At 40.0% G+C, this 25,248-nt stretch overlaps 1 protein-coding gene across 1 annotated transcript in view; it reads right to left on the bottom strand.

Annotated features, from left to right (window-relative positions):
• Positions 1 to 2,234: 2,234 nt before the first annotated feature.
• Positions 2,235 to 25,248, bottom strand: part of GLIS1 (GLIS family zinc finger 1) — a 269,587-nt gene continuing 246,573 nt past the window's right edge. The window contains exons 9-11 of the mRNA XM_048862377.2: positions 14,496 to 14,680; positions 6,739 to 6,906; positions 2,235 to 2,858 (exon numbers count right to left, since the gene is read on the bottom strand). Coding sequence (XP_048718334.1) covers positions 2,722 to 2,858; positions 6,739 to 6,906; positions 14,496 to 14,680 — 490 coding nt within the window. The 3' untranslated portion in view covers positions 2,235 to 2,721. The remainder of the gene's footprint in view (positions 2,859 to 6,738; positions 6,907 to 14,495; positions 14,681 to 25,248) is intronic.

The raw sequence follows: 25,248 nt of genomic DNA, 5'->3' as shown, positions 1-25,248 counted from the left end.
CTTTGTTGCTAATATATATTCCAAGCTAATGTGGCTGCAGAATTCACTCCTTGCCACAGGCCTGTGCTTTGTTTTCATTAAAAAAAAAGTGTATGCATGATGATTATTTAACCTGATGACTGTGGAGGAAACCTCAGCCGTGTGAACAGCATATAAACCAGTATAGGGATGCCTGCCTATGAATTGCCCCATTCGTCTCAATGGTTTGTGGATGTCGATTATGCAGCTCCAGAATATGGTATTTTTTCCAAAATGCCACCAAATTGAGCATTTTTTTTTTTTGCTGTCAAATTTGCTGATTTTCTGCAGTCAGGTGCCCGACATTTTGCTTTCTGTCGCCCAGATCTGTGGGGACCAACCTGAAGCTTCCTCTTGTTCATCAGCTTTTTCCACATCTGGGACTTAGTTAGATGACAGTGCATGGTCCCTCCCTCCATTGTTCCAGGCAGCTGGGGCCTGGAGGCTCAGTTTGCAGCCAGGGAGCAGGGGAAGCCAGAAATACTGGCTGATGAGCTGGATGGCCTAAAGAGATGAACTGCTGGCGCTGGCTGCAAGGTCCCCTCTGGCACACATGTGAGCAAGGAGGTTCCGAGCCAGCCCGCCTCGACCATATCGCAGGAGCCAAAGGAGTGGAGCCAAACCCACATGAAGAACATAGCCTGGGAGGGGGGAAACCCAGCCTCAGAAATAGTCATTGGCCAGTTTTACATCGATGAATATTTTCGGCTATGAGCTACAGTTGTGTGGGGGAGGTGGGTTGGAAATGAGTGGAACTTAGTGGTTCATTGTCTGGCATGCCCATGTGTCCGCTCACTCAAGGACCTGGTGGCCCTGACCCCCTCTCTGTTCCCTCACAGTGCCTGTGGGAGCAAGGGGGAAAACAGCAGCATCCAACTACTACCCCCTATTGCCCTTTTAACGAGTATATGTTGGAACTGTTTGTTGAGTGAATATTGTAAAACTAACAAGTAAAGGGACATTTTCTACCCTCTTGGCTTCCCCTTGTGTCTTTAAATTCTTTCCTTCTATTTATTATTCAGTGCCGTTGCCTCTCATGCAGTGATACTCAGACTGAGGCACGCAAGCGGCTCTTTAATGTGTATCGTGCAGCTCTTTGCAGCACGATATTAAATCACTCTGTGATTTAATTATTAACCAATCTAAGTTATTAACCAATCAAGATGCTTTTACTATGTTATTAATCAACTGTAGTTGATAAAATAATAATACTTGGTCAGACATTTTGCTGTGAGAATTATATATATATTAGGGCTGTCAAGCGATTAAAAATTAATTACGATTAATTGCACTTAAACGGTAACAGAATACCATTTATTTAAATATTTTTGGGTGTTTTCTACATTTTCAAATATACTGATTTAAATTACAACACGGAATACAGCGTGTACACTGCTCACTTTATTTTTGATTACAAATATTTGCACTGTAAAAAGGCCAAACAAAAGAAATAGTACTTTTCAATTCATCTCAGACAAGTACTGTCATGCAATCACTATTGTGAAAGTGTAACTTACAACTTTGTGTTCTGTGTTGGAATAGAAATCAATACATTTGAAAATGTAGGAAAACATCCAAAAATATTTAATACATTTCTCTTGGTATTCTATCGTTTAACGGTGCAAGTAGGTGGAGGCTCCCATTGGCTGTGGTTCCTGGCCAATTGGAGCTGCATGGGTGGTGCCTGCGGATGAGGCAGCGTGCAGAGCCACTTGGCTGCGCCTCAGTGCCGGAGGGGGGACATGCTTCCGAGAGCTGCTTGTGGTAAGCATCGTCCAGAGCCTGCACCTCTGAGCCCGCCCCGCACCCCAATCCCCTGTCACAGCCCTGATCCACCTCCCATCCTCCGAACCCCTTGGACCCAGCATGGAGCCTCCTCCTGCACCCCAAACCCTTCATCCCCAGCCCCACCCCAGAGCCCTCAGCCCCCACACCTCCCCGCACCGGAGCCCCCTCCCACACCCTGAACTCCTCATTTCTGGCTCCACCCCGGAGCCCTCACCCCCTCCCACACTCCTACCCCCAATTTCGTGAGCATTCATGGCCCATCATTCAATTCCCATACCCTGATGTGGCCCTCAGGCCAAAAAGTTTGCTCACCCCTGGCCTAGATCGTACAGCGATCTCAGAAGTAAATATCTCTATTAGGTTAAATAACTGAGCGGGTTTCTTGAATAGATCAGGGTTTATCAGACTGAAGGTAAGAAACAACAGTATACTTGTATCCAGTTTTTAATGCTTTCTTGTAAAACTGAAAATATAAAACCAGCTGAGCAAATGAAGGCTTTATATACATGAGGTCTGTGATTAAAAAAGTCCGTTTAGTCAAGAAAATGTCCAATGAATGAAACTAAAACGATTAAAGGGAGCAACAGTCTCAAATTGAAAACATACATTTCAGAAAAAAATCTTTACAAGTTATATAACTTACATTTACATTCTTAGTAAGAAATTATAAAACAAGTTGTTTCAAATGCTCCTCATTCCCTTAAAGCATGAAATTCAAAGTGCCACAGCAAAGGAACAGGTTCCAATAATTTTTCTTATACAGTATATTCATTTATAAAATGGATTGGTAAATGTGAGGTGTTTATTTAAATGAGCACATAGAGATACAGACTACATAAAAGTACTGGGAGAGCATTTTTGTTACTACGTATACAGTTATAGTAATAATAAAGGAAACAAAGGATAAAGCTGTTCTTAGGTATCTGTATAGATGGAAGGAATGTGATTCAAACAATGATCAAAAGCACCATTTTGGAAAAATCCATTTTCGTCAGTTCCATTGGTGACTGCTTCTTCAGACCCACATTGTGCTTCAGAAATTACATCGTAGCCTGAAAGCAGGAAAAGCATATGAGCATGATTTAGCACCATAATACATCTGAGGGCTGCAGCAGGAAGCACAAGTCTGAGTCCCAGAGATATGTAGCGAAGCCTCACATTAATCAGATAGCAGACTTCACTGCCAACGCCTCACTTAGGCAATATGAAAACTAACCTCAGAATTTGTGTCATTGTGCATGAGTTTCCATTCACTGCTTTGTACGGGTACCATTGTGGTAGTGAAGTTTATTTACAATGAGGCTTAGGGTGACCAGATGTCCCAATTTTATAGGGACAGTCCCAATTTTTGGGTTTTTTTCTTATATAGGTTCCTATTACCCCCCATCCCCTGTCCCGATTTTTCACATTTGCTGTCTGGTCACCCTAATGAGGCTTCTCTATAATCTGGCTACTGATGTGGGTGCGTATGCCTCCCTGGAGGAATTACTGTTACTAGGACATGATGTCAAAGCAATGGATGGACAAAGATCCTAGATAGCGTTCTGGAAGTGCTGCAGACAGATTGTGTTGTATATTTTTCTCTTTTAAAGGTACTTTGTGGGTATGAAAATGTTTCATGTGTGCCCCATACATTCTTGAGATCCTGGAGGAATCTGGCTAATGCACCGGCTGGCTCCCCAGGGTGTGGCCTGCATTCTACAATTTGGGGGGTTGTCAGGCTCCTGGAGCCCCTGTGTGCATCCTGGAGTCAGCATCAGGGGCACAGGGTGTTCCTTTGGTAAGGAGCTTTGTGAAGCATGGTGCCCTCTGGCTGCCGATGCTGGCAGAATCTCCAATGGACCTTCCATTCTGCTGGTACTGCTCTTCTCCTGCCCTACTCTTAGCATGTCTTTGAGTGAAGGCAGGATTTTGTCCCCAATTCTTAATCAGGCCAAACTCTCATTGACATGATACACATCGCTGCATACTACTTGTTTGAAAAGGAACAGTATATGCACTTTGTGCCTGATGCTGACTGCAGCAAGAATAGTTATGAACACACATAGTATGTGGATTTCAGTTTAGTCCAACATACCTGAATAGTTTCCCTAATAGTTTCCCTAATAGTGTAAAATGGTTTCTTTAAATCCCATTCCCAGAAACAGTTTAAAGTGATATTTGACTAAGATCTCCTCTTCAAATCTTGCCACGTCTCTGATACCTGCTCTTCTCTCTGTGCCCAAGCTTCCCTCTTCATTGACCCCTTTGTTTTCTTTATCCACTCCAAAGCCCAGTGTTCTTCTGTGGGGCCTTGAGTAGCTCGCTAAGCTTCCTCCTTCCAAATACGTCTCAAACCCCAGCTATTGCATGAAGCACTGATGCTGTGTTATGCTCACACCGCACTCCGCACATTCTGTCTCATCTCAGACAGCATTGTCTATGTTTGGTTATATCTTTATAAAGGATTGTATGTTCTTCAGAACAAGGACATACCAGTATTTCTTCAGTACAGATTACCAAATATTATGCATATGAAGGAAAGCTGTATTTCAGTTATTGAGGCACTTGTGGCTGACTGGATGACATGGAAAACATGTTAATATTTACAGCAAATCACATCCATATCCATTGCACACGTATGTGAGGAAGGATGCTCTTGCGGTTAATACACTGGACTGGGACTCTGGGGATTTGGGTTCAGTTTTCTGTTTTGCCACTGTCTCCCTGGGTGAGGTTTGGCAAATTACTTAATCTCTCTGTGCTTCAGTTTCCCATTGACAAAATGAGAATGATACTTAATTTCTCCTGCTTTGTTTCCCTGGTTTATTTAGATTGCATGTTCATCGGGGTAGGGACTGTCTCTTACTATGTATTTTTATAGGAGTGAGCACAATGGGACCCCAATCTTGGTTGCGGCCTTTAGGTTCTACATAATATAATTAATAATGGCCCCTGATCCTGTAGCACTATGTAGGCAGGTCCCACATTGATATCAAAGAGATTTGCCTTAAGTAGGACTGTAGGATCAGGTCCTTACAAGTGAATTAATTAGGTGGGTGTTTGTTTTTTAATAGATCAGAGATTAGATTCTGCACTCACTTATACTTATGCAACCCCTTGTGATTTATATTAGTTTACTGTATTAGTTAACCAAGGGTTGACTAATCTATGGATCAAATCCTGCTCTCTGATACACAGAGTAAATCTGAAGTAAATGAGAGTAGAAAATAACCCAGTTTGTTTGTCTAGTCAGCACTGTGTATCTAACCTAACTGAAGAGCACAGTATTCTATTAACTTATGTAAGGGTGCATATTATGTTAATTTTTTATCTGACAGGGCCCACATACAAAGGGGTACACAACCATAAATGGACAAAAACCAAGATAAACACACACCCCAGAAATCACTGTTAGATTCCAGATAGTGTAAACCATCCAAAAGCCCTGAACACAAAATAAAAAATTTATTGACTGTTAATGTGATTCATGGAACAGCTGTTTGCCAGTCACATTCGGCATTCCTGTGAGATGAGATCTCCATTAATATTAATGGTGCTATAAAACCCTGAAAAAATTAAAGCACAGGCTTGATGAATCTTGCAAACCCGAATGGTTCTATTTTACACAGAAAGATGAGATAAGATTTATATATTCCATATATTTGTTTGTTTCAGATGCTAAGTATTTGTATACCTCAGTAACCATTCTAAAAATAAACTGATTGCAGAGAAACCATAATAGGTTAGCCCCAGACAAAAATAGCAAATGTTGTCCTAGTTGGTGTTTTGCCACATGATTTTTTTTTTTTTTGCTCTGACAATTTCTTTTGGAAAGTTTATTTGGTGTTCTCTAAATGTCTAAACCGAACATCAAATTTCAACATTTTACAACTGTTTTATTAACATCAAACTTATGAATAACACACACACAAAAAATCAAAGTTAAGGCCGAAACGGCATCGTTAACTCTTCCCTTTTGCTAGTGATTGCTGCACGTACTTTTTAGTATGTAACACGACACACATACTGAACTGCGATTCCCCACAATGGGGCAGGAATGTCAGCTCTTATTTTGCAGTCCTAACTCGGACGCCAGGCCAGGAAAGCACTTAAGCAAATGTTTTCAGGAATGTCCTGAGCAGAGATGCTTTCCTGAATCAGGACCTCCAGCAAAACCATCTTTGGAATCAGTGAGTTTTGCCTAACTGAAGAGTGAGGAATTGGTACTATTTAACTACTATGGCATTGCTTAAAATATGTTGGGTTTTGTTACTTCCCTGGTTTTTCACTGTGGTTTTTAAAAATAGAAAAAAATCCCTCAGAAACATGAGCAGTTCTATCTGGGAGCTCATCCACTAGACTGTAATGATTCTCGTACATCTCTAGGCCCTTTGCCATTATGCAAATATATGGCTGGGAAAAAAGGTATGCATGTGCACTAGCCACTTTTCCAAACAAAATTCCCATAGTCACTAGTTCCCAATTGGTACATCTCAGTATAAAAAAAATACATCCCACTTTTTATTCTTAAGTGAACTAGAAGTCCCCGAAGCCAGTAACGTTTAACAGAATTTCATGGGAATATAAAAATCCAGTTTCGAGACCTAGACCCTGACGATGAACTGCAGCCTGAAATGACTTATACACACCTGAAGGTAGGGCTTGTAGTGTAAATGTTGACACAATCTTTACAATAAATATCAAGGGAACAGGGCAAAATTGCCTTTTTTAGTGCGCTGTCCAAAAGCTCACTAAAGTCACTGGGTCTACCCACACAAGTAAGAGGAAAATTTGGCTGTCGGTGAAATACTGGAAGATAAAAGAAAACAAATCTACTTTCCTAAAGAACTGAGTTTAATGAAATGTTGCATTTTAAGTAATAAAACAAAGTGTTTTTTCTATTTCTAAAAAAAATCATAAGGATAACTCTTCATAATCAGAATAAATTACCTGTTGAAGCTAAAGGTGCATTGAGTATGTGACACCCATTCTGTCTCAAAGTATTAAAGCAATGGGATTCCCCTGTTAGCACATCACTGTTGACAGACTGTTCCACTGTTCTGTAGCAGTCTCCGTAATGGAAACAGTTTTGTATTGAGTGAAAGCTGCCTTGGTAACCTGAAAACAGATATTGCATACACAGTTTAACACTGCTGTGATGATATTAGCTTCATTTATGTCATAGCATTTCATTACTACTGTGGGTTTTTAAGATCCTTAGGGTTTTAACTATGGAAAAATGATCAAGCCACAGCCTTTATTCTACTTACATATTTATACACACTGTGTGTAATAATATAATATAATATAATATAAAACTTATATTGGTCTTGATTCTGCAAGGTGCTGAGCACTGTGGCCCTATCCAGCAAAGCACATAAGGACATGCTTATCTTTGAGCAACTGAATGAGTTGCCCCACTGAAGTTAATGGGCTACTCATTAGTTAAAGTTAAGCATGTTCTTAAATGCTTTGCTGGATCAGGGCCAGGATGCTCAGCACACTGTGGGATTGAGCCTATAATGAATTACTGTTAACTTTACCTGAGTTAAATAATGTAGTATTTTACTGATATAGACTATTGGATTTGTAACTGAATAAAGGCCTTTTACCATCCAGCATGAATTATTTATTGCAGGAGATAACTGTATTTACAAATACCTTTTAGAATGCTTCAACCCTCTCCTTTTTCAAAGTGCTATCTTGTTTCAAATGAGAAAATTTCACTAGTCACAGTGGGCCATATCTGACAAGAAGAGTTTGGCCCAGAGGTGCTACCCTGCATTCTGATGGACTTTTATGCCAGGGGAGGATCTCTTTAGCTTGCAGCTGGCGCCCCTTGGCAATCCCACCAATGGAAGCTGCTGAGGGGATGTTTTGAATAGGCCCATTCCCTCCACAGCCAGCAAAATTCATTTTGGGGCCACTAGTGTCTCCTCCTTCCCTAGAATCTCTTGCCTCACATGCTTTTACCACCAGGGGTCCCGCGCTGTCTTGCACCAGCAGAAACCTGCAAAAATTAGGGGTAAATCCTGCCTCATGCAGAAAGTCACTTAGAAGTAAAGAGCACGCTAAGTACTTGTAAATGGAGAGTGGAGTTTTACTCCTTACAGGTTTGTGCCAGTCTCCTGAAAGAACAAGGTGATGACTCAGCCTCATCAACGTGAGCTCGGAGCAGTCGGCAAAGCTGTGCACTAAGGGGTTCTCAGGACATCCCTCACACTAATGAAACTGTTAATGTTAACTATTTTCTAATCTGAATCCTTACTTCTCCTAACAGCCAGTGTAAATGGATCCATATTCTCTCTCTCTCCATTTAGCAGTAAGTGTCATAGGAATTTCTCCGTTTCCCCTGAACAGGGCAGTGGCACTTTTTCTTCTATTTTTTTTTCTCCTGCCCACACTCAGGCAGAATGAAACTTTTCTTCCAGGAAAGTCACATGACTTCTCTCCAATTTTATCAAAGGAAGATGTCAGGCCAGATCTGCAGCTGCTATAAATCTGCATCGCTCCACTGACCAGCTGAAGAACTAGCCTGTTGTTTCAACCGTGGGGTTAATTTCGTATGTTTAAAAAGTAACAGTGGTGCTTATCACCAAAGCACCTGGATGCCTTACACTGCTCAAATACACCAATTGCCAATCCACAGGCTGTAACAAACTCCTTCCTGTTCACAAAACTCGGCGGCATGGATTCTGACAGTTACCGCAGACTGTTATACGTCAGGCTAACTGGTTCAAATCTTTAATAACGATGCAGCACATCTAGTTGGGGTGAAATCTAGGTTTTGTATGGAAGTTTCACTATTTTACATGGTTTTTGGTTGACCCTGCAAGCATCAGGTGTCCTACTTCTGGAGAACTATGGTCCCTCGTCACAAAAAACACAATTTGATATTTCATGACTGAAGTACTAAGGGATGACTGTTCCAGAGGAAGATACCAAGCACATTTTACCAACGGTACAAGTATTTTCTGCAGTAGGCAAGAAGGTCTAGAAATTTGGAATGTTGAATATTAAACGATGTGTGTCCTTCCCTGGCATGAGTAAACAGCCACCTCTATTTAATGCTAGGAGAGACTGGCTCAAAGAATCAAAGAGCTCTTATGAGAGGCTGCTAAACTATCTTGTGATGAAGCTTCAGGTACAGTAGCTTATTGACTGATGTTAATAGTTATCCTGATTTTTACATTTACAAAATGTTAAATCCTCTCTGCACACCTTCTAAAATCACTGTATAACTTTAGGGATGAGCAATGAAACCATTAGACACTTGGCTTCAAATGAGGCATTACTGGCTCAAATGAGCACTTTATGAGCTTGGAGCAATCAGACTTTCCAGGCTGCCTGCTAGACAAATCACTTCTATGGAAGGCACAATGTGTATATTCTATGTCCCTATAATCATGGTCTCTCTCATCTTGCTCAGGCAGCATGCTTTATTAAACCAATTAAATATCTTTTTGGTCCCTAAGACTAAGACACTGTAACTTAGAAAATCAGCCAATAGAACAACATGACACAACTGAATTAAACTCACTTTGGACAAGCTTTTACATTGGCAGCTGGATCCATCACTGCTCTTCAAGATCTATGGATAAGGTTTCTTTTGAACTGCTTGAGGTTGTGCTCTATAATCGGTCATTAAGAAATAGGGGGCGGGGGAAGAGAGAGAGAGAGCACTCTCAGTAAAATGAAGAGTGCTGAAAATAGCTACCCAAAGCAGCTACCAATGTTTTGTACTGGCTGGGTGTATAGCAGTGCCTCAGACAGGCAGCCTGATGTGCACTGGTGAGGTGTCTGTAGTTTGACAATTCTAGGGCGAGGCAGTGTCATGAAAAAATCTTAATATTCGATTATTGGATTTTACAGTGTTTGTTAAATGCTTCACAGTACAAATGCAAGGAAAAAGACCTGGCCCCTTCTCTATAGAGCTTGTATATGTGATGTGACTGGTGGGTGTAGAAAACTGCAGAAAGGAGATGGAATAAGGAAGGACAAAAGTTACAGCAATATGATCATGCAGTTACTCAGTTTAGGAATATGCAAATATTGGTGGCAGTAGTAGGGGTTTTAATCCTTTTCAAATGAGTAGAGTTGTCAGAAATGTTTGCTCACTTGAGGGCACTGTGGAAGAAACAAGTGTTAAAGAGGGACTTGAATAAGGAAAGTGATAGGACCAGACGGGAAGGTATTCCAGGCATAGGAAGCAACATGGTAAAAGGCACAGAAATGGTTGTGGGAGAAATGGACAAACAGGGCATCAAGACTAGACATCTGATTCCTTAAGGCTGAAAATTAGAAGGGGCAAGGCAGCTTCTAGAGTGTGTCTAAGCTGGCAGAGTCCCAATAACTTTTTCAACTAGAGAAGCTGAGACAGAGATTTTTAATTACCAAAAAGGACACTCAAGACAGCTTTGCTCTCCAGAAAGACAGCTGATCAGGCAACACCTTCTATGCCCCTCATGCACTGATTTTTTCTGTACAACGTGTCATTCTTCAGTTGAGAGGTACAGCTAACAAGCAGTAATTTTATTACTTATAGGTATGTTTATAAGATGAATCATCATCTTTGGAATAACATCACAAATGACTCATTTTGTGGCATTTTTACTGGGAATGACAAAATGAGCTGATATTCATTCAAAGGGACTTCATCCTAGCCTGTGTAGTTGTAGCTAATGCACTTGATTTGCACATACACAATTTAATTTACGAGAAAGTCAGATTTTCCTGACACTTAAACATGGATATGATAAATGCTAAATGATGCAGGACAGCAAAGTCAATTTTATGTCTAGACATGAGTGCGATTTTGACAGGCTTTTTCTATACTCTAGATCAGTGTTTCTCAAAATGTGTGATTAGTCTCACTGAGAAGGGTCTCTGAGCAGTGTAGGGGAGATGTGAGGAAAAAGAAGGGTTAAATTACTATCAGTATAATAATCCTTCTCACTCTTCATCAGCTCAGGCAAACCACCTGCAGTAACATCCATAGGATGTGTGGCCCCAAGCGGGTAGACAGAGTCTCCTGGGAATTAGAAGATACGGAAGGCAGGAAGCTCATTGACATCCATTCATCTCTGCCCTGAGGCAGGTGGTTGTTTTTTTTAAAGATTTCAGAAGCCCCCACCCGCACCCATGATGACTGAAATAACGGTTTCATATTTCTTCACTTCATTCAGCATCACCACTACCCCTCTGAGGGCCCTTTCTCAGATGAGAACTCCCCTATGCCCCCTGGTGACAGGTTTTGCAACATGGTAGGGCCGCTTCCTGCCAGGTAGTTGTGCAATTCTCTGATACAGAGAGATACCTTCTTTTGGTAGCAAGATGGGTTGGCTTTTGCAACAAACTATCCTTTCCTCTGAGTGGCCAGATCAGCAACCTGGAACGGCTCAGAAGGCCAGCAAATATTTTTAGGGGCTCAAATCCCTTGGCGATCTTTCATACTGATAATAAAGGGAAGTTAATCACCAGGTTGGGTGAATGTCAAGTGTTGCTAAAAAGCAGTCATTAGACCACAGAGGAAAGCGAAACTGGTTTGAAAGTAAATCTGCTAGTCCAGGAGTTGGTTTCAGTAGCACGACAACTGGGACAATATGAGCACTTAGTTTACCTTTGCATCTGTACTAGTGGCAAAGGAACCTCCGTAACAGTGTGTGCGGTAGCCAAATAAGACACGTCATAAATGAATGAGATTTTGAATAAGGCTATTTTAGGCAACCTCAGGAAATGAAACTTACTGTTTATGGGCACTGTACTTTAATTGCTTTGGAAATACTAAGACAGGGTCTTCATGTAATATATAATTTTTAAATTTTTTTTCTAAGAAAGGTTCTTTTCGTTCATTCCATTTTAGTTTGATTCCTATAAGTTCTATGAAAAGCTTTAATTCTACATGGAACTGTCTCTCAATACAATACAGACTAGTATTTAGGAGCTAAGATGAGGCTTAAATCCTATAACTATGGTTCAATTAACAACCACATATGGCTCAACACAAATTAAACATGGAACATTTTTAAAGATTCTTAAAAAAAAAATCTCTTAAGCAGCTAAAATAAGAAGCATGCAAGAATTATTTTTTCGTAGAAATTTTCTTGTTCTAAGCGTGCAGAGGGGTAGTACCCATTTGGCAACGGGAGCTCTGCTGATATTTTTTCAAATGGTTTTCCTTCTATTTATCTAATTTAAATCAAATTTTCTGAGGTTAAGTTCCAATTGAAGAATTTACCAAATGCCTGTCAGTTTAAATGATTGCTGTTAAATGTTTTATGTACAGTAAATGTAGAAGTATAACAGTTAATAAAGGAATAAACTGCGTTCCAAATATAACATTTAGCTCCAATTTTGCTTTGAAATCATTTGTGACAAAATAGCTGTAGTTAACCACATCAGAAAACACATTGCTTGCCTCTATTTCCCCAAGCCATAACCTAAAAAACCTGAAGCGCTTTTTAAATGAATGATGTAATGAGCAAATGACTGGAATATGTCTATTAAACTACAACTCATATACATCATGTTATTTAAATGTATGTGCAAATAAATCCAAGCTCTTCAAATTCCATAAAATCTCTGACAAGAAATGTCAGATATAAATAAATGCAGTATGCTGTTTGCTTGCCAAATTCTTTCAGTGTATAATAATTTCCATGTGACTTTACTGTAACTAGCTAAAGACACAAATACGGTGGTTTATCATTCTTCTCATTATCGACAACCCATAGCAATTCTCAACATTAACGTGCTTCTATAAAGACTGACTGGTTTTACAGATCATGATATTTAGAATTTCCTTTTTTACAGTAAAAATATAACAAACTTGACTAAAAGATTCCCATTTAAAAAGCTGCCATTAAAGAACTGAAACAAAGACGTCATGTAAATTTAAGCCCAAGTATGGATTACAGATTAATTGGTTTCAAAGGCTATTACTCAGAATTGATTTTAAAACTTTTTCATAATGAAATTATAATAATAATTCAAAATTTGGTTAAAGTGGAAAATTATTGCCTTTTTCAAAACCACACAACACAGCAGTCAGAAAGAAATGGTTTGCTGAAATGGGAAATGTGGTTTTCTCTAAGGAATAAAGTCAATTTATTTACGTGGTTCAAAACTTGTTCTGTCTATGCATTTGTTTCTGTCATTATAATGAGCTGCTAATCTGTCCTCTTGTGGTTTGTAGTTATTTAGCTCATTATAATAACAATCATATATGATTATATGCTATCATAAATCTATCACTTTTCCCCTCTCAGAGTTAGTCATTTTAAAATTGAATAATCTGTTGAGCATCAGGTTTAGTGAGTTTTTTTCTTTGACACAAATCATTTAATATAACATGCTTTTGCTTTTCAGACAAAGTCCAAACAGCAAAAACTAATCAAGCAATTTTAGAGTATTTATGGTACTTGACCCAGACTAGAGGTTAAAATACTACCTGGAGACCAAGAGGGAAAGGGAGGTAAATATCTATGTATTAGAGATGTACCCTGCCATTGGGCTTATATCAGAATCTTGTTTTTTCAAACGTTATAAAAACTTGGCCTTAAAACATTCAAAGAATAGCAGGCAAGTAATTTTGCCCACTTGCTACATTTATCGTACATGAAACTGTGCGTTTCTGAAAAATGCCTTATTCAAACAATGGTACAATTGTGAACAGAGTTGAGAATCTGGTTATCTGCCTGGGTATACTTATATGCTTGGTTATACTTGCAACCAGACAGCTGTCCTGCACATCTGTAATATGATGAATATTTACCATACGTAAGCAATATAGTATATGGATTATATAACATGTTATCTAAATATCCAAGCTTCCATTACCACAGTAATCTGTGATAATATTAAGTGTCAATGTATACCTTCAAAACATTGTAGACACACCAATCCCCCACAAGACAACTTTGGGGTAGGAAAATAAGCATCATCCCCATTTTAAAGACTGGGAAATTCAAATGCAGAGGATAAATAATTTGCCTAAACTACACAAGATCGTGACAGAATTAGGATTAGAACTCAAGACCTCCTGTCTCTGTAGTACTCGAACCATACTAAATGGGTACAATGCCAGAAAGTGCCATTATAGTCTATTGTATAAACGATGCATTTTAAAGCTTCCTAAATACTACGTAGACTGATAGACTAAACAGTTACAGCTTCAAAGGTGATCCAGAGTTAAATCTTTTAAAGTGTCTTTAAATCAGAGGTATTTTGGGATGTAATTAATGTGTGCTTGCAAAATACTTTGAGATCCTCTAATGAAAGGTGCTATATGAATGCACAGCTTTATTACGGATTATAATTTGTCCCCATTATAAGTAGGTAATGCATGTACTGATCTGACTGATGAAAACTCCAGCCCCATGGGACTCAAAAAAATAGGAAAGGAGTACTTGTGGCACCTTAGAGACTAACAAATTTATTTGAGCATAAGCTTTCGTGAGCTACAGCTCACTTCATCGGATGCATCCGATGAAGTGAGCTGTAGCTCACGAAAGCTTATGCTCAAATAAATTTGTTAGTCTCTAAGGTGCCACAAGTACTCCTTTTCTTTTTGCGAACAACAGACTAACACGGCTGCTACTCTGAAAAAAAACAGGAGCTTCCATGGAAATGTTGTCAGCCAGTGTTGCCAAATACTGCAATAATTAAAACACAAATACAGCAGCTGGGAAAACTCAAAATATAGTTACCTTGCAGTCCCTCTTGTACAGATTGGTTTTGATACTGAACATATGGTTTATTTGGTATTCCTGAAAACTGTTGCCCATTTGGAGACTGGCTGTGTGGAGATGATGAACCATGTTTCTGCAATAGGGAAGGTGGAACTAGTGTTTTCAGAGGACTGACAAGAGGTGAAAGAATATTTGGAGCAAGCCTAGAACAAGAAAAGAGAAGAAGCTTATATTACAATATGAGAAAATAAAACACTTGAAAGTCCCTAGGCAGCATTTCCATAGTGATTTAATATAGAGAACTTTATTTACAATTTGTGTTGACATAAATGATATTTTAAAAAAATAAACAATAAAATGTTTCTTTCAGTTGTATGCCAGAAGTAAAGCAAATTAGAAACTAATTTACAATCTTTTACACTGGCTTCCCATGCTGTTCACACTGCTGGGGTCACAAGTGACACCATTAGTCAAGCTGTCTGACTTCAGAATTAAGCAAAGTCAGTTTTAATTAAAAACTTTATTAACCGACAAATGGATCTGAAAATACAGGCAGAGACTAATTTAATGCTAATAGGTATTCCTTGATTAAATTCTCACGTATTACAACGAAAAGGTATCTCTTAGGATCTAATTCTGAATTCCATTATACCACGGATGCAAATAGATCTATCTGGGAGTAAAATAATAGCAGAATTTTGCACTTCATGATTATGTCTAATTAATAGATAACCTCATTAATATCTTTAGTGCCTCCCCCTTGTTCTATTTGTACAAAAAATAAAAGCAAGAGGAAACTTTCTTTAAACATGTAATTCCTTATTGTGTCTCAGAACCCTTGCAAATCATTGTACTACTGTACAAAATATAAAATTATTGCCCTTCTCAACCATCAGCAGTCTTGTATACTATAAAAGCAGTGCTTAGAAAACCATCCAACATTAACTATAATGTTAGTGCTTAGAAGTTTCAGGTTTCAATTTGTTTCTATCAAGGAGGCTTCACCCCTGCTCTCTCTTAATTTTGATATTAAATTTACCTCTTTCTAAAATACGAGGAAACTCAAGCTCTAATGGTGAGCTCCTTTCATCCCAGGAGGTTCCCTTCTGAGTCAGAATTGTCTAAATGCACTACTAGTCAAAACGGGGCGAAACATCTATACCCAAAAGTTCAGCCAAGTCAAGGATGCATACTTGTTTTCAATGGTTTCTCATCTAACAGCATAGTTTTAAACAGAGCGGTCTAGATTGTCCTTCAAAAGCACAGCCCTGGGTAAACATGTGTATGCTACTGCAGTGCCCCGGAGGAAGGCAGGGAAGTGATTGTACCTCAGATGTAAAACCTCTTCCCCGTGATGTGCTTGGCACAGGAGGTTAGTCAGACAATTGGTTGCGGCTCCCTAATCATGCATTGCCACCCCAGCCTAGGAGCTGCTTTACCTTACACCACTGGCATAAGGTACCTAAGGAACTTTACACCAATAGGTAGAGCATAGTGGAGCTTCAGCATGCTTCCCCTCTCCACCAGCATGTCCTCTCCATTGTGGGCAGAGGTGGTGGCTAGCACGGGAATTGGCTTTATCCCCTCTGTCAGCGGAACGATCTGCTGGCCACTTATGGCCAGAGACCTGCTGCTTTGCAGAGAGCAGAATCAAGAATCTGGTCCTCCTGTGCAAACCCCATTAGAATTATATTATCATTCTACAAATTAACAATAAGTATCTAAATGTTTTGTTGGGGCATTTAGACCTCTGTTTTTTTTGAGCTTTCATTGCAGCAGTAGAAATAATGACCAGTTGGTTCTAGATTGGTAGCCTCAAATGTTGATCTTTTGAATGCAGATACTGTCTAGAGTTTATTGTACTGTGTAGATGCTGTATTTTCTTTGCCCTCCAACCTCATATGTCTTGGGCTGAAATGAAAACAAAGGACAGATTAAGTCATAGAGGTGGGAGGAGCCGCATTACATCTAATAGATTCCATAGAATGTAATGAAACAAAACTTCTGTATGGAAAGAACCACTCAGTAGAATCTGTATGGCTAGCCCAAGGCATAAGTATAGAAATATACTAGTAGATTACCTGTTGACACCTGACCAGGAAAAGGATATTGACTGCACATTGTTGCAGGAGATCGAAGATGCTACCAACTCTAATAAAACTGTAAAAATGGGTGACGTCAACTACCCACATACACTGTTCAAATGTCACAATGATACATGGCTTAGAAAAGCAATTTCTCAACACCATAAAAATTGCTCCTTTGAGTAGCACACAAGAGGTAAGACTATTTTTGACTTAGTCCTAAATAACACGTAAGAGCTGGTTCAAGAAGTAAATATAGTTAACCTATGAAATAATAGTGATCAGAATATAACTACATTCAATAGCCCAGGAACAGTAAAGGTGCCAAAAGGTACCATTGTGACACAACTTATGAAAGGGAATTAAAAAAAACAACAGCTAGGCAAAAAGACACTAAAGTAAAAAACAAGGAAATTAAGTGCATAACAGGGTCACAAAACCATGCATGTCCCTAAGCAAAAAGGGAAGGCAAGAAATAAAGCAGTTATTAAATGGCCTGGGTCAAGATGCTTTTCAAGCCAAATGTTCAGTCTTAAAGGGACACAGAAAATCTTGCAGTACACAGTTGTTCTAACCTCTTTTGTTTTCTATAGCTTGTTCACATATTTAATGTGTGGGAGGAATGTAATTATATTTTTAAACAAATGCTTAACTTTTCCCCCGTTTTCTATAAGTGACTGTAATGGTTGTGATACTGAATGTTAGAGACTGAAATCCTCTGCTTATTAAAAGGGGGGGGGGGGAAGGCGTTGTCCAAGTGGTGACTTAACACCACTTCACCCCTGCATACAGGCCTCTTGGGGGGAGACTGTTGAGCAGCCAGGCAGAGCTGTCTGCACACTATAGCCCATGGTTGGTTCCACAGGGAAGGGGGTGGGAGGGAAGGAACAGAACATCTGTATATGCCAGTAGTTTTCAACCTTTTTTCATTTGTGGACCCCTACAAAATTTCAAATGGAGGTGCGGCCTCCTTTGGAAATCTTAGACATAGTCTGCTGACCCCCAGGGGTTCACGGACCCTAGGTTGAAAACCACTGTTCTATGGTAATGACAATCTTTCACGGACCCCTTAGACACAGTCTGAGGATCCCCCGGGGTCTGCAGCCCACAGGTTGAAAACCACTCGTGTATGCAATCCAGTGGCCCTAGTATAGTAATCTATATAACTGGAGCCTGAGGTAAATCCCATTCAAGTCCTGTGTTGTGGGCTGGGGTTTAATTTCCCAGGCTGGTCTGCAATCACCCCTCTGAACTTGTGTTACATGTGGGTGAAGTGGATTTCACCCTGTCTGAACAGCTTTAGCAGAATACCAAATACTTGGCACAATGCTGCAATCTTTCCCCATTATTGTAAGACAGCAAATAAGGGTATCAATTGGTGTTCATTCTGATATGGGCATCTAGCTGAATGAAGATCCCCTGCATCCTTCCAGCTCGTTTTCCTTAGGCCAAGGAATAACTTTCTGTCACTAAGACTAGGTTTAAATTTGAACAAGTGACCCATAGATGAATTTTTCTTCTTAACAAAATATTAATTGCAGTGTCCCAGAATTCAAGATCAACCCTAAAACACAATCCTGTGTATGTCTATGTGATAGAGTATTTTTTTCATGGACCTAGCTTTCAGTTTCAAGCTTCTGGTGTCCTTTTCTAATTCTCTCTAGAGTGTTTGTCTTCTAACCATGTTGCCTTGGCACAGCTGCTATGGGTGTGCAGGTGAAATCATTCCAGATACAGATTAGATAAATTATGCATTAGCTACAGGAAACAGTTTTAAAAGAGATGGCTTCTCTATAGAAGAAGAAACACTAAACTACTTAAAAAAGGACCTCAGTATGGACAGCTGTTTGCATCAGAAACTCCCAGGCAGTAGCTCAGGCATATCGGCTTCAAGATCTAATAGTTTGGACACTTCCTGTTAACACTGTACTATAGCCACAATTTGTTTTGGGTTGGATTTTAATAATAAATATGTATATACCACATTTTTTAGTTTGCTTTTTGCTTGTATAGTTCTGCAAATTTGGCATCTTGTGGCTTTTTACTATATACTTTTAATGTAGATATTAAATAAAACCCAGATCCTTCCTAATTCACTAAAATTGGGTCCCATGACTACATTGAATATTTATATTCAGAGAAGGTAAAATCTTTTGCCCACTCCACCTCTTCTCATGGGCAAAGATATAAGTGTCCAAGAACCACCACAGATCTGTTACCCTATTGTGGTAAGCTGAGAAGACATGTGAAAGGACTGTGCACCCCATGTTCTCTTCTGTAGCATTAAGAGTGGCTTTGAGGATGGGCAAAGGACAGGTCAGCAAATCCAGGGCTACATAGATCACCTGCCCTCATTCCCACAGACTCAATCCCATGTCGGGCACAGGAGCCCAGAACTGTATAACAGCTTATGGACTGTGGGAGCAGCCACAGAGCAATTAAACAGCCACTCACAACCTCCTCCTGCATCTGGAGGCAGAGGGTGCCTTCTTCCCAGTCCCTAATGGATCCATTATGCTTTTTAAAACGCTGCTTACTCTGGCTCACATAGCGGGGCTGTATTTCAGGACAGAGGTGAGTGAAATCAGACATTGCAGATATAATCAACAAATTCACCAGATTTTAATATATGGTAAAAATGCACTAATCTGCCCTCCCCCCTTTCTCTACATCTCTGCTCTCATGTCTTACTACTCATGTTCTGTCCAAGTCTTCCACCTAACTACTCCCTTTTTATCCATTTCCCACTCTTGTGTTCGTGCCTTCATCCATACTGATGTCTGAATTTCCGTAATCCCTGGTGCACCAATCCACCACCCTCTCTCCATTCAAATTCTTCCTTAAAACCCCATCCTCTGAGCCTATAGATTCTATTTGATATTGGTGCTTATACTTACGCATCACTATAGTATCTGAGCACTTATGGTAACCCACCTAAATCAGAAATTCTGATACACACCATTAAATAAAAAATAAACCAGAACAACAAACCCTGAAACACATTATGATAACCTCCTTCTGGTCATCCTGTAACTCTTTGGTCTATATTGTCTCTCCACTAAAACCATAAGTTTCATGGAACTGGAACTGTATCTTCAGTGCTTTACTATTTTCTTGTAGTATTTGTTATCTGCCTATGCCATTTAATACCTTTACTAGTGATTGAGAGGAAGAAGTGAATAATTAGTTTCATGATCACACTTAAGTTGCTCTGCTCAGTCAAAACCCATAGAGGATTCCGAGACACTGAATGCATTTGAGTATGCTGGGAGATTGGACAACATGATGACAAACTAAATTAAACTTGGATAAGTGTAAGCTGTTTAGCAAAAATATTTTGAATTTCTTACAGATGCTGCTAGCTTCTAAACTTGTATGATCTTTTTGAGGGACTGAGACAAGGTGGTGGTGATAAGAGGTTTTGTAATTATTGTTAATGGCTCATTGAAGTGGCAAATGGAAAAGAAAATTGTATGCTTGGATGCATAAAGTATCCAGGGCACATAAGGATGTTATATCAAAGTATGGTAAAATTGGAAGTATTTTATTCAGGTTTGGTTGCCTCAACATAAAAAGAGAGTGGAGAGTGAAAACATCTGGAGAAGAGCCACAGAGCAGCATAGCAGGGATTTCTTATAAGAGAGGCTGCAAAAACTAGGATTATGTACCCTTCAAAGGAGAAGACAACTTACTTGTAGTATTTAAGATTATTAATGGTACAATAAAGAATCTAGTCCCTTCTTTCCACACAGTCCCATAAAATGAGAACAAGCCACTTAGCAAAGTAAATGGCAGGTAAATTTAAAACAAAATGAACTATTTCTTCACACAGCATGTAGTCAGTCTGTGGAATTCATAACTACAAGAGGACATAGAATCAAATACTGCAGGTAGATTTAAAGAGGGGTTAAATAATTTTATGTCCAAAGATTACATTTACTCCTATACATGCTAAATAATGGGTAGTAAACTCTTGTGCTTCAGGATGCAAACTGATCACCTCAAGAGGTCATGGAAGAATTCCACCCCCTTTCAGGATATTGCACAATTGACCAGGTAATATGATCTGCCCCCCCCAACACTCCCTCTGAAGCATCAAGTATTGGCTACACGTGGAGACACAATACTAGATTTGATGGACCAGAGATTTGATCTGATATTGCACATCCAATGTGTTCCTCATCTAAAGATTCATCAACAGGCAATCAACAATTTAGGGATGCAATTATAAGAATCTTACATTTTAACGTAGCACCTTTCATTCCATATTTACAGATTTGAACTAACATGATTGTACACATTGTGGATAAAATCCTTTGGCCCCCTCTGGTGCCATGAAAGGGCCAAAATGCATCGGAAACACAACAGTTCCACTGCATGTGATGAGGGTGGGCAAGGCATGGAAGCCAAGTCTGTGCCTGGAGGGTAGGTCTGCAGGCTGTAGAGCTGAGAAGGATCATAGAGTGGTTTGTGAGCAGGCGACACACGTAACAGTGAACTATGAAAGACTCTATTTCCACAGCAGAGTGCCATGACCCAAACAATAAACCCAGCATTGTCTTCTTTAATTCCATCACAGTCAAAATCCAGAGGATAAACATGCAGCTAGTCAATCATCCACAATGAAGCTCAGGGCAATCAGGAGCAGGAGGTCTTTGAAGAAGACAACCAGGAACAGGTTTAATTATAGAGATTCAGCCAGTAGACAAGACCAAAACTGTGGAAATGAACTAACTGAACCACTGGAAACATGAGTTAAGGATGAGAGAACTAAGAGAAGAGAGTCTGAATCAGGGAAATTGAGGAGGCTGAAATTTGGTGAAAGAGAACTAGGGCAGAGATGAGAACTGGAGCCCAGGCTAAGGGAGAATAAGACCATTTCTAGTCTCCTATTTTTAACAACCCAGAGGCAGATGAAGTGCCAACAGAACATATTTTTAGAACAGGAACCCCCCCGCCCTCCAAAGTTTAATTCACAGCCTAAAACTGAGGACTGTGATGACAAAGTCACTGCGAGGGTGGGAGCACTTTTCTTGCTATATGCATTTTGTGTAAAATACCTAATTTTCTCCCTTTCCATGTGGGTGTTCTCTCCAGATATGTCAGTCTTCTCTTATGGAGCAGGTAAGCTAAAAAACACATTTCTATCTGTCTGCTGGACTGTGTGTGTGTTTAGTTAGCTGTACAGCAAAGCTGTATCTTGGAGATTTTAAGGGAGAAACAAGCTCAGAACCGCTGGCAGTGTCTCAAAGAAACAATATTTAAGGAACAACAGAAAACTATCCCAGTGAAAGAAAGACAGGAAGACTAGTAAGAGGCAACTATGGTTTCAACCAGAGCTCTTTAATGACCTGAAAATCAAAAAGGAATCCTTCAGAAAGTGAAAACGTGGACAATTTGCTAAGGAGGAGTACAACAGAATAGCACAAATGTAGGGACAAAATCAGAAAGCCAAACTCACAAAATGAGTTACACCTACCAAGGGACATGAAAGGCAATAAGAGGTTCTAGAAATACATTAGGAGCAAGAGAAAGACAAAGGAAAGTGTAGGTCCTTTACTTAGCAGGGAGGGAGAGCTAATAACGGATGACAGCAAGAAGGCCAAGGTGTTCATTGCCTATTTTGCTCCAGTATAAATGTGACCAGATGCTCCACACAATTAACAAGAGGGAAGGAGCACAAGCCAGACCAGGGAAAGAACAGGATAAAGATTACTTAGATAAGTTAGATATATTCATTCATGAAGGTATGATGAAATTCACAACAGGATACTTAAGAACTAGCTGAAGCAATCTCAAAACCATTAGTGATTATCTTTGAGAACTCATGAAGGACAAGTGAGGTCCCAGGAGACTGGAGAAGGGCAAACATAGTACTTATCTTTAAAAAGAGGAACAAAGAGGACACAGGAAATTATAGACCAGTCTGCCTAACTATGATACCCAAGAAAGATACTAGAACAAATAATTAGACAATCAATTTGTAAGTACCTAGAGGATTAAGTAACAGCCACCATAGATATGTCAAGAAGAAATCATGCCAAACCAACCTAATTTCCTTCTTTCACTGGGTTACCAGCCTAGTGGATGGGGGGAAGCTGTAGACATGACATATCTTGATTTTGTAAGACTTTTTTCACAGTCCCACATGACCGTCTCATAAGCAAATTAGGGAAATACAGTGTAGGTTAAATTACTGTAAAGTGCATACACAACTGGTCGAAAGGCTGTGTTCAAAGAGTCATTATCAAGAGTTTGCCATCAAATTGGGAGGACGTAGGATGCCCTGGGGGTCTGTCCTGGGTCCAGTAGTCATCAATATTTTCCTTAATGCCTTGGATAATGGAGTGGAGAGTATGCTTATAAAATCTGCAGATGATACCAAGATGGGAGGGATTGCAAGCACTTTACGGGAAAGAATTAGAATTCAAGATGACCTTGAGAAATTGGAGAATTAGTCTGAAATCAACAAGATGAAATTCAATAAAGATAAGTGCGAAGTACTACACGTCGGAAGAAAAAAGCAAATGCAGAAATAAAAATGAGGAATAACTGGCTAGGTGGCAGCTGCGCATAGCAATGACTAATCAGCTTTAAAAATCTGGACCTAACTCCTTTAGTTCTGAGTAAAAGTAGCAGACCCATCTCAGGGTACGATCATGGGGACTTAGCCAATGCATTATATAAGGACCACATACTCAGACAACACATCTAGTGTAGTTCATGAAGAGATATTCTGTATCACCTGTAAATTCAGGTCTGCTTAAAAGGAAAATTAACAAATTAATTCCTTTCCATGAGCTTGAAATTACATAAGGTATCTTGTGTCTTAAGATCCCTTCTAGTTTTAGGCAACATGATAGCTCTCTCGTTTTGTAAAGTTAAATGCATCTATGAATATCTCACAGAAAAAGAAATCTTCATTAAAAATGCTGCAGAACTTTCAATTAAATTTGTTTCCACAGAATATACTTTTGATTGTTGTGATATACGGTTCAGGTTGAACTATGAGATACACTTTAGTGAAGTGTGTAGGTAAAGCCCTGCAGCAGGACTGGGGTCCTGCAGGTCTCACTGCCTATAGTGGTTCCGACTCACCGCTGCGGTGACTCCTGCTGGCTGTGCTGGGAATTAGCTCTCTTTGACCACCAGGGTGCCTTTTACTAGCAGTGATTCACTTGCTGTTACTTCCACTTCCTCCACCATTTGGATCCGCGTTGCTTCCAGACTGCGGTGTCCTCTTTGGGACATGGCCCTCCAGCTGTGCCCCAGCCCGCTGTCTTCCCACTTTTGGTGGGACAGGTGGTCCTTAGTCCTTCCACTTGCCTCAGTGGCCAACTGCAGTCTCTCGTCTAGCCCCTGGCTTCAGGGGCAAACTGCAGTCTGGATTTAGGCCACTCTCCTCATTGGCAAGTAGGGGTAAAGGTGGGGGGATCCAGGCCAGCCTGCTACTCTGGGTTCCGGCCCAGGAAATCTATAGCTGGCAGCCAGTTATTGCCCCTCCTCCTATTCCCACTGCCTACATTCCCTGGGCCACTTCCCCCGTAGCCTTAGCACCTTCCCTGTCCTTGCTTCAGGGTCTCAGTCGGGCCATGGTCAGCCAAGAGCTCACCGATTGCTCCGCTACCCGGCCCAGCCCTGAAGTATCTCTGGTACTCCTCGGCAGACAGTCCTTCCCCTTTGCCCTCCAGGAAGAGACTGCCCCTTGCTCTGCTGAGCAGCCCTTTATATATGGGCTACTCCAGCAAGCCTTCTCCTGCTTGGCTCTCCCAATAAACCCTTTCTTGACTGGCTGGGTTCTGGACAGCCTCTCCAAGGCTAGCCTTAACCCTGCCTGTGTGGGGCAGTCGCACCACCACATTGCCATAATAGCAGGAGCGGGATAAAAATTCAACAAACAATGCGGGAGCAGGATTATAAAAATATCCCTGCACAGGGCTCTGTCTCTAGGTGTCTCATGAGTTAACAGACATCCCTTTGTTAGACACTTCATATGCATCAAATATAGCTATGGTATTTGGTATGTTTGCATTATTTGTCCTGTCTTTCTGTCTTTGGTCTATCCCCATTTGGGTAGCTGGGGGTGCATATACAACTTTGTATTATTCTCACAATTTACACTAAACCTCTTTGTCTCAATGTTATTACTACATAAGAGTTTATCTAGAACCTATTCAACTGTACAGAACCAAGAATAAATATACAGCCGAATATACAGCCAAATAGATTTTTCAAAACCTTCTGAGAGGACAGGGATATATACCCCCCCGAATTTAACCATATTGCGGTAGCCTGAATAAGAAATGGCCTTTATATTTTGCTTTAGCCACACTCTGTTCGAAAACTCTTCATGGACAAATTCTACAGAACAGCAAATAATAAAGCTATATTTTTAGCCATTTTAAGGCAACCTTCTTCATGGTCCATTACTTGGATAATCTTTCTAATCTGTTCCTGAATACTGAAAATACAGCACAATATGCTTAATAGGAAACTACTTGCAGGGAACTGAAAAACAATGAAATTCACTTCAACCTAGGATACTTTTTGAATCATAATAATTGAGGATGAAATCTAACCACAGCATAGAAATATTGAAGGCATGGATGTTTTCAATATGAACAGTGGCTCACTGTTGGGTTTTTTAATAGAAAATCTTGACTGGAAGATTCCTCTGCTAGACAATA

The sequence above is a fragment of the Caretta caretta genome, chromosome 8 (assembly GCF_965140235.1).
Source record: "Caretta caretta isolate rCarCar2 chromosome 8, rCarCar1.hap1, whole genome shotgun sequence".
NCBI lineage: Eukaryota > Metazoa > Chordata > Testudines > Cheloniidae > Caretta > Caretta caretta.
This window is presented reverse-complemented; position numbering and strand designations above follow the sequence as displayed.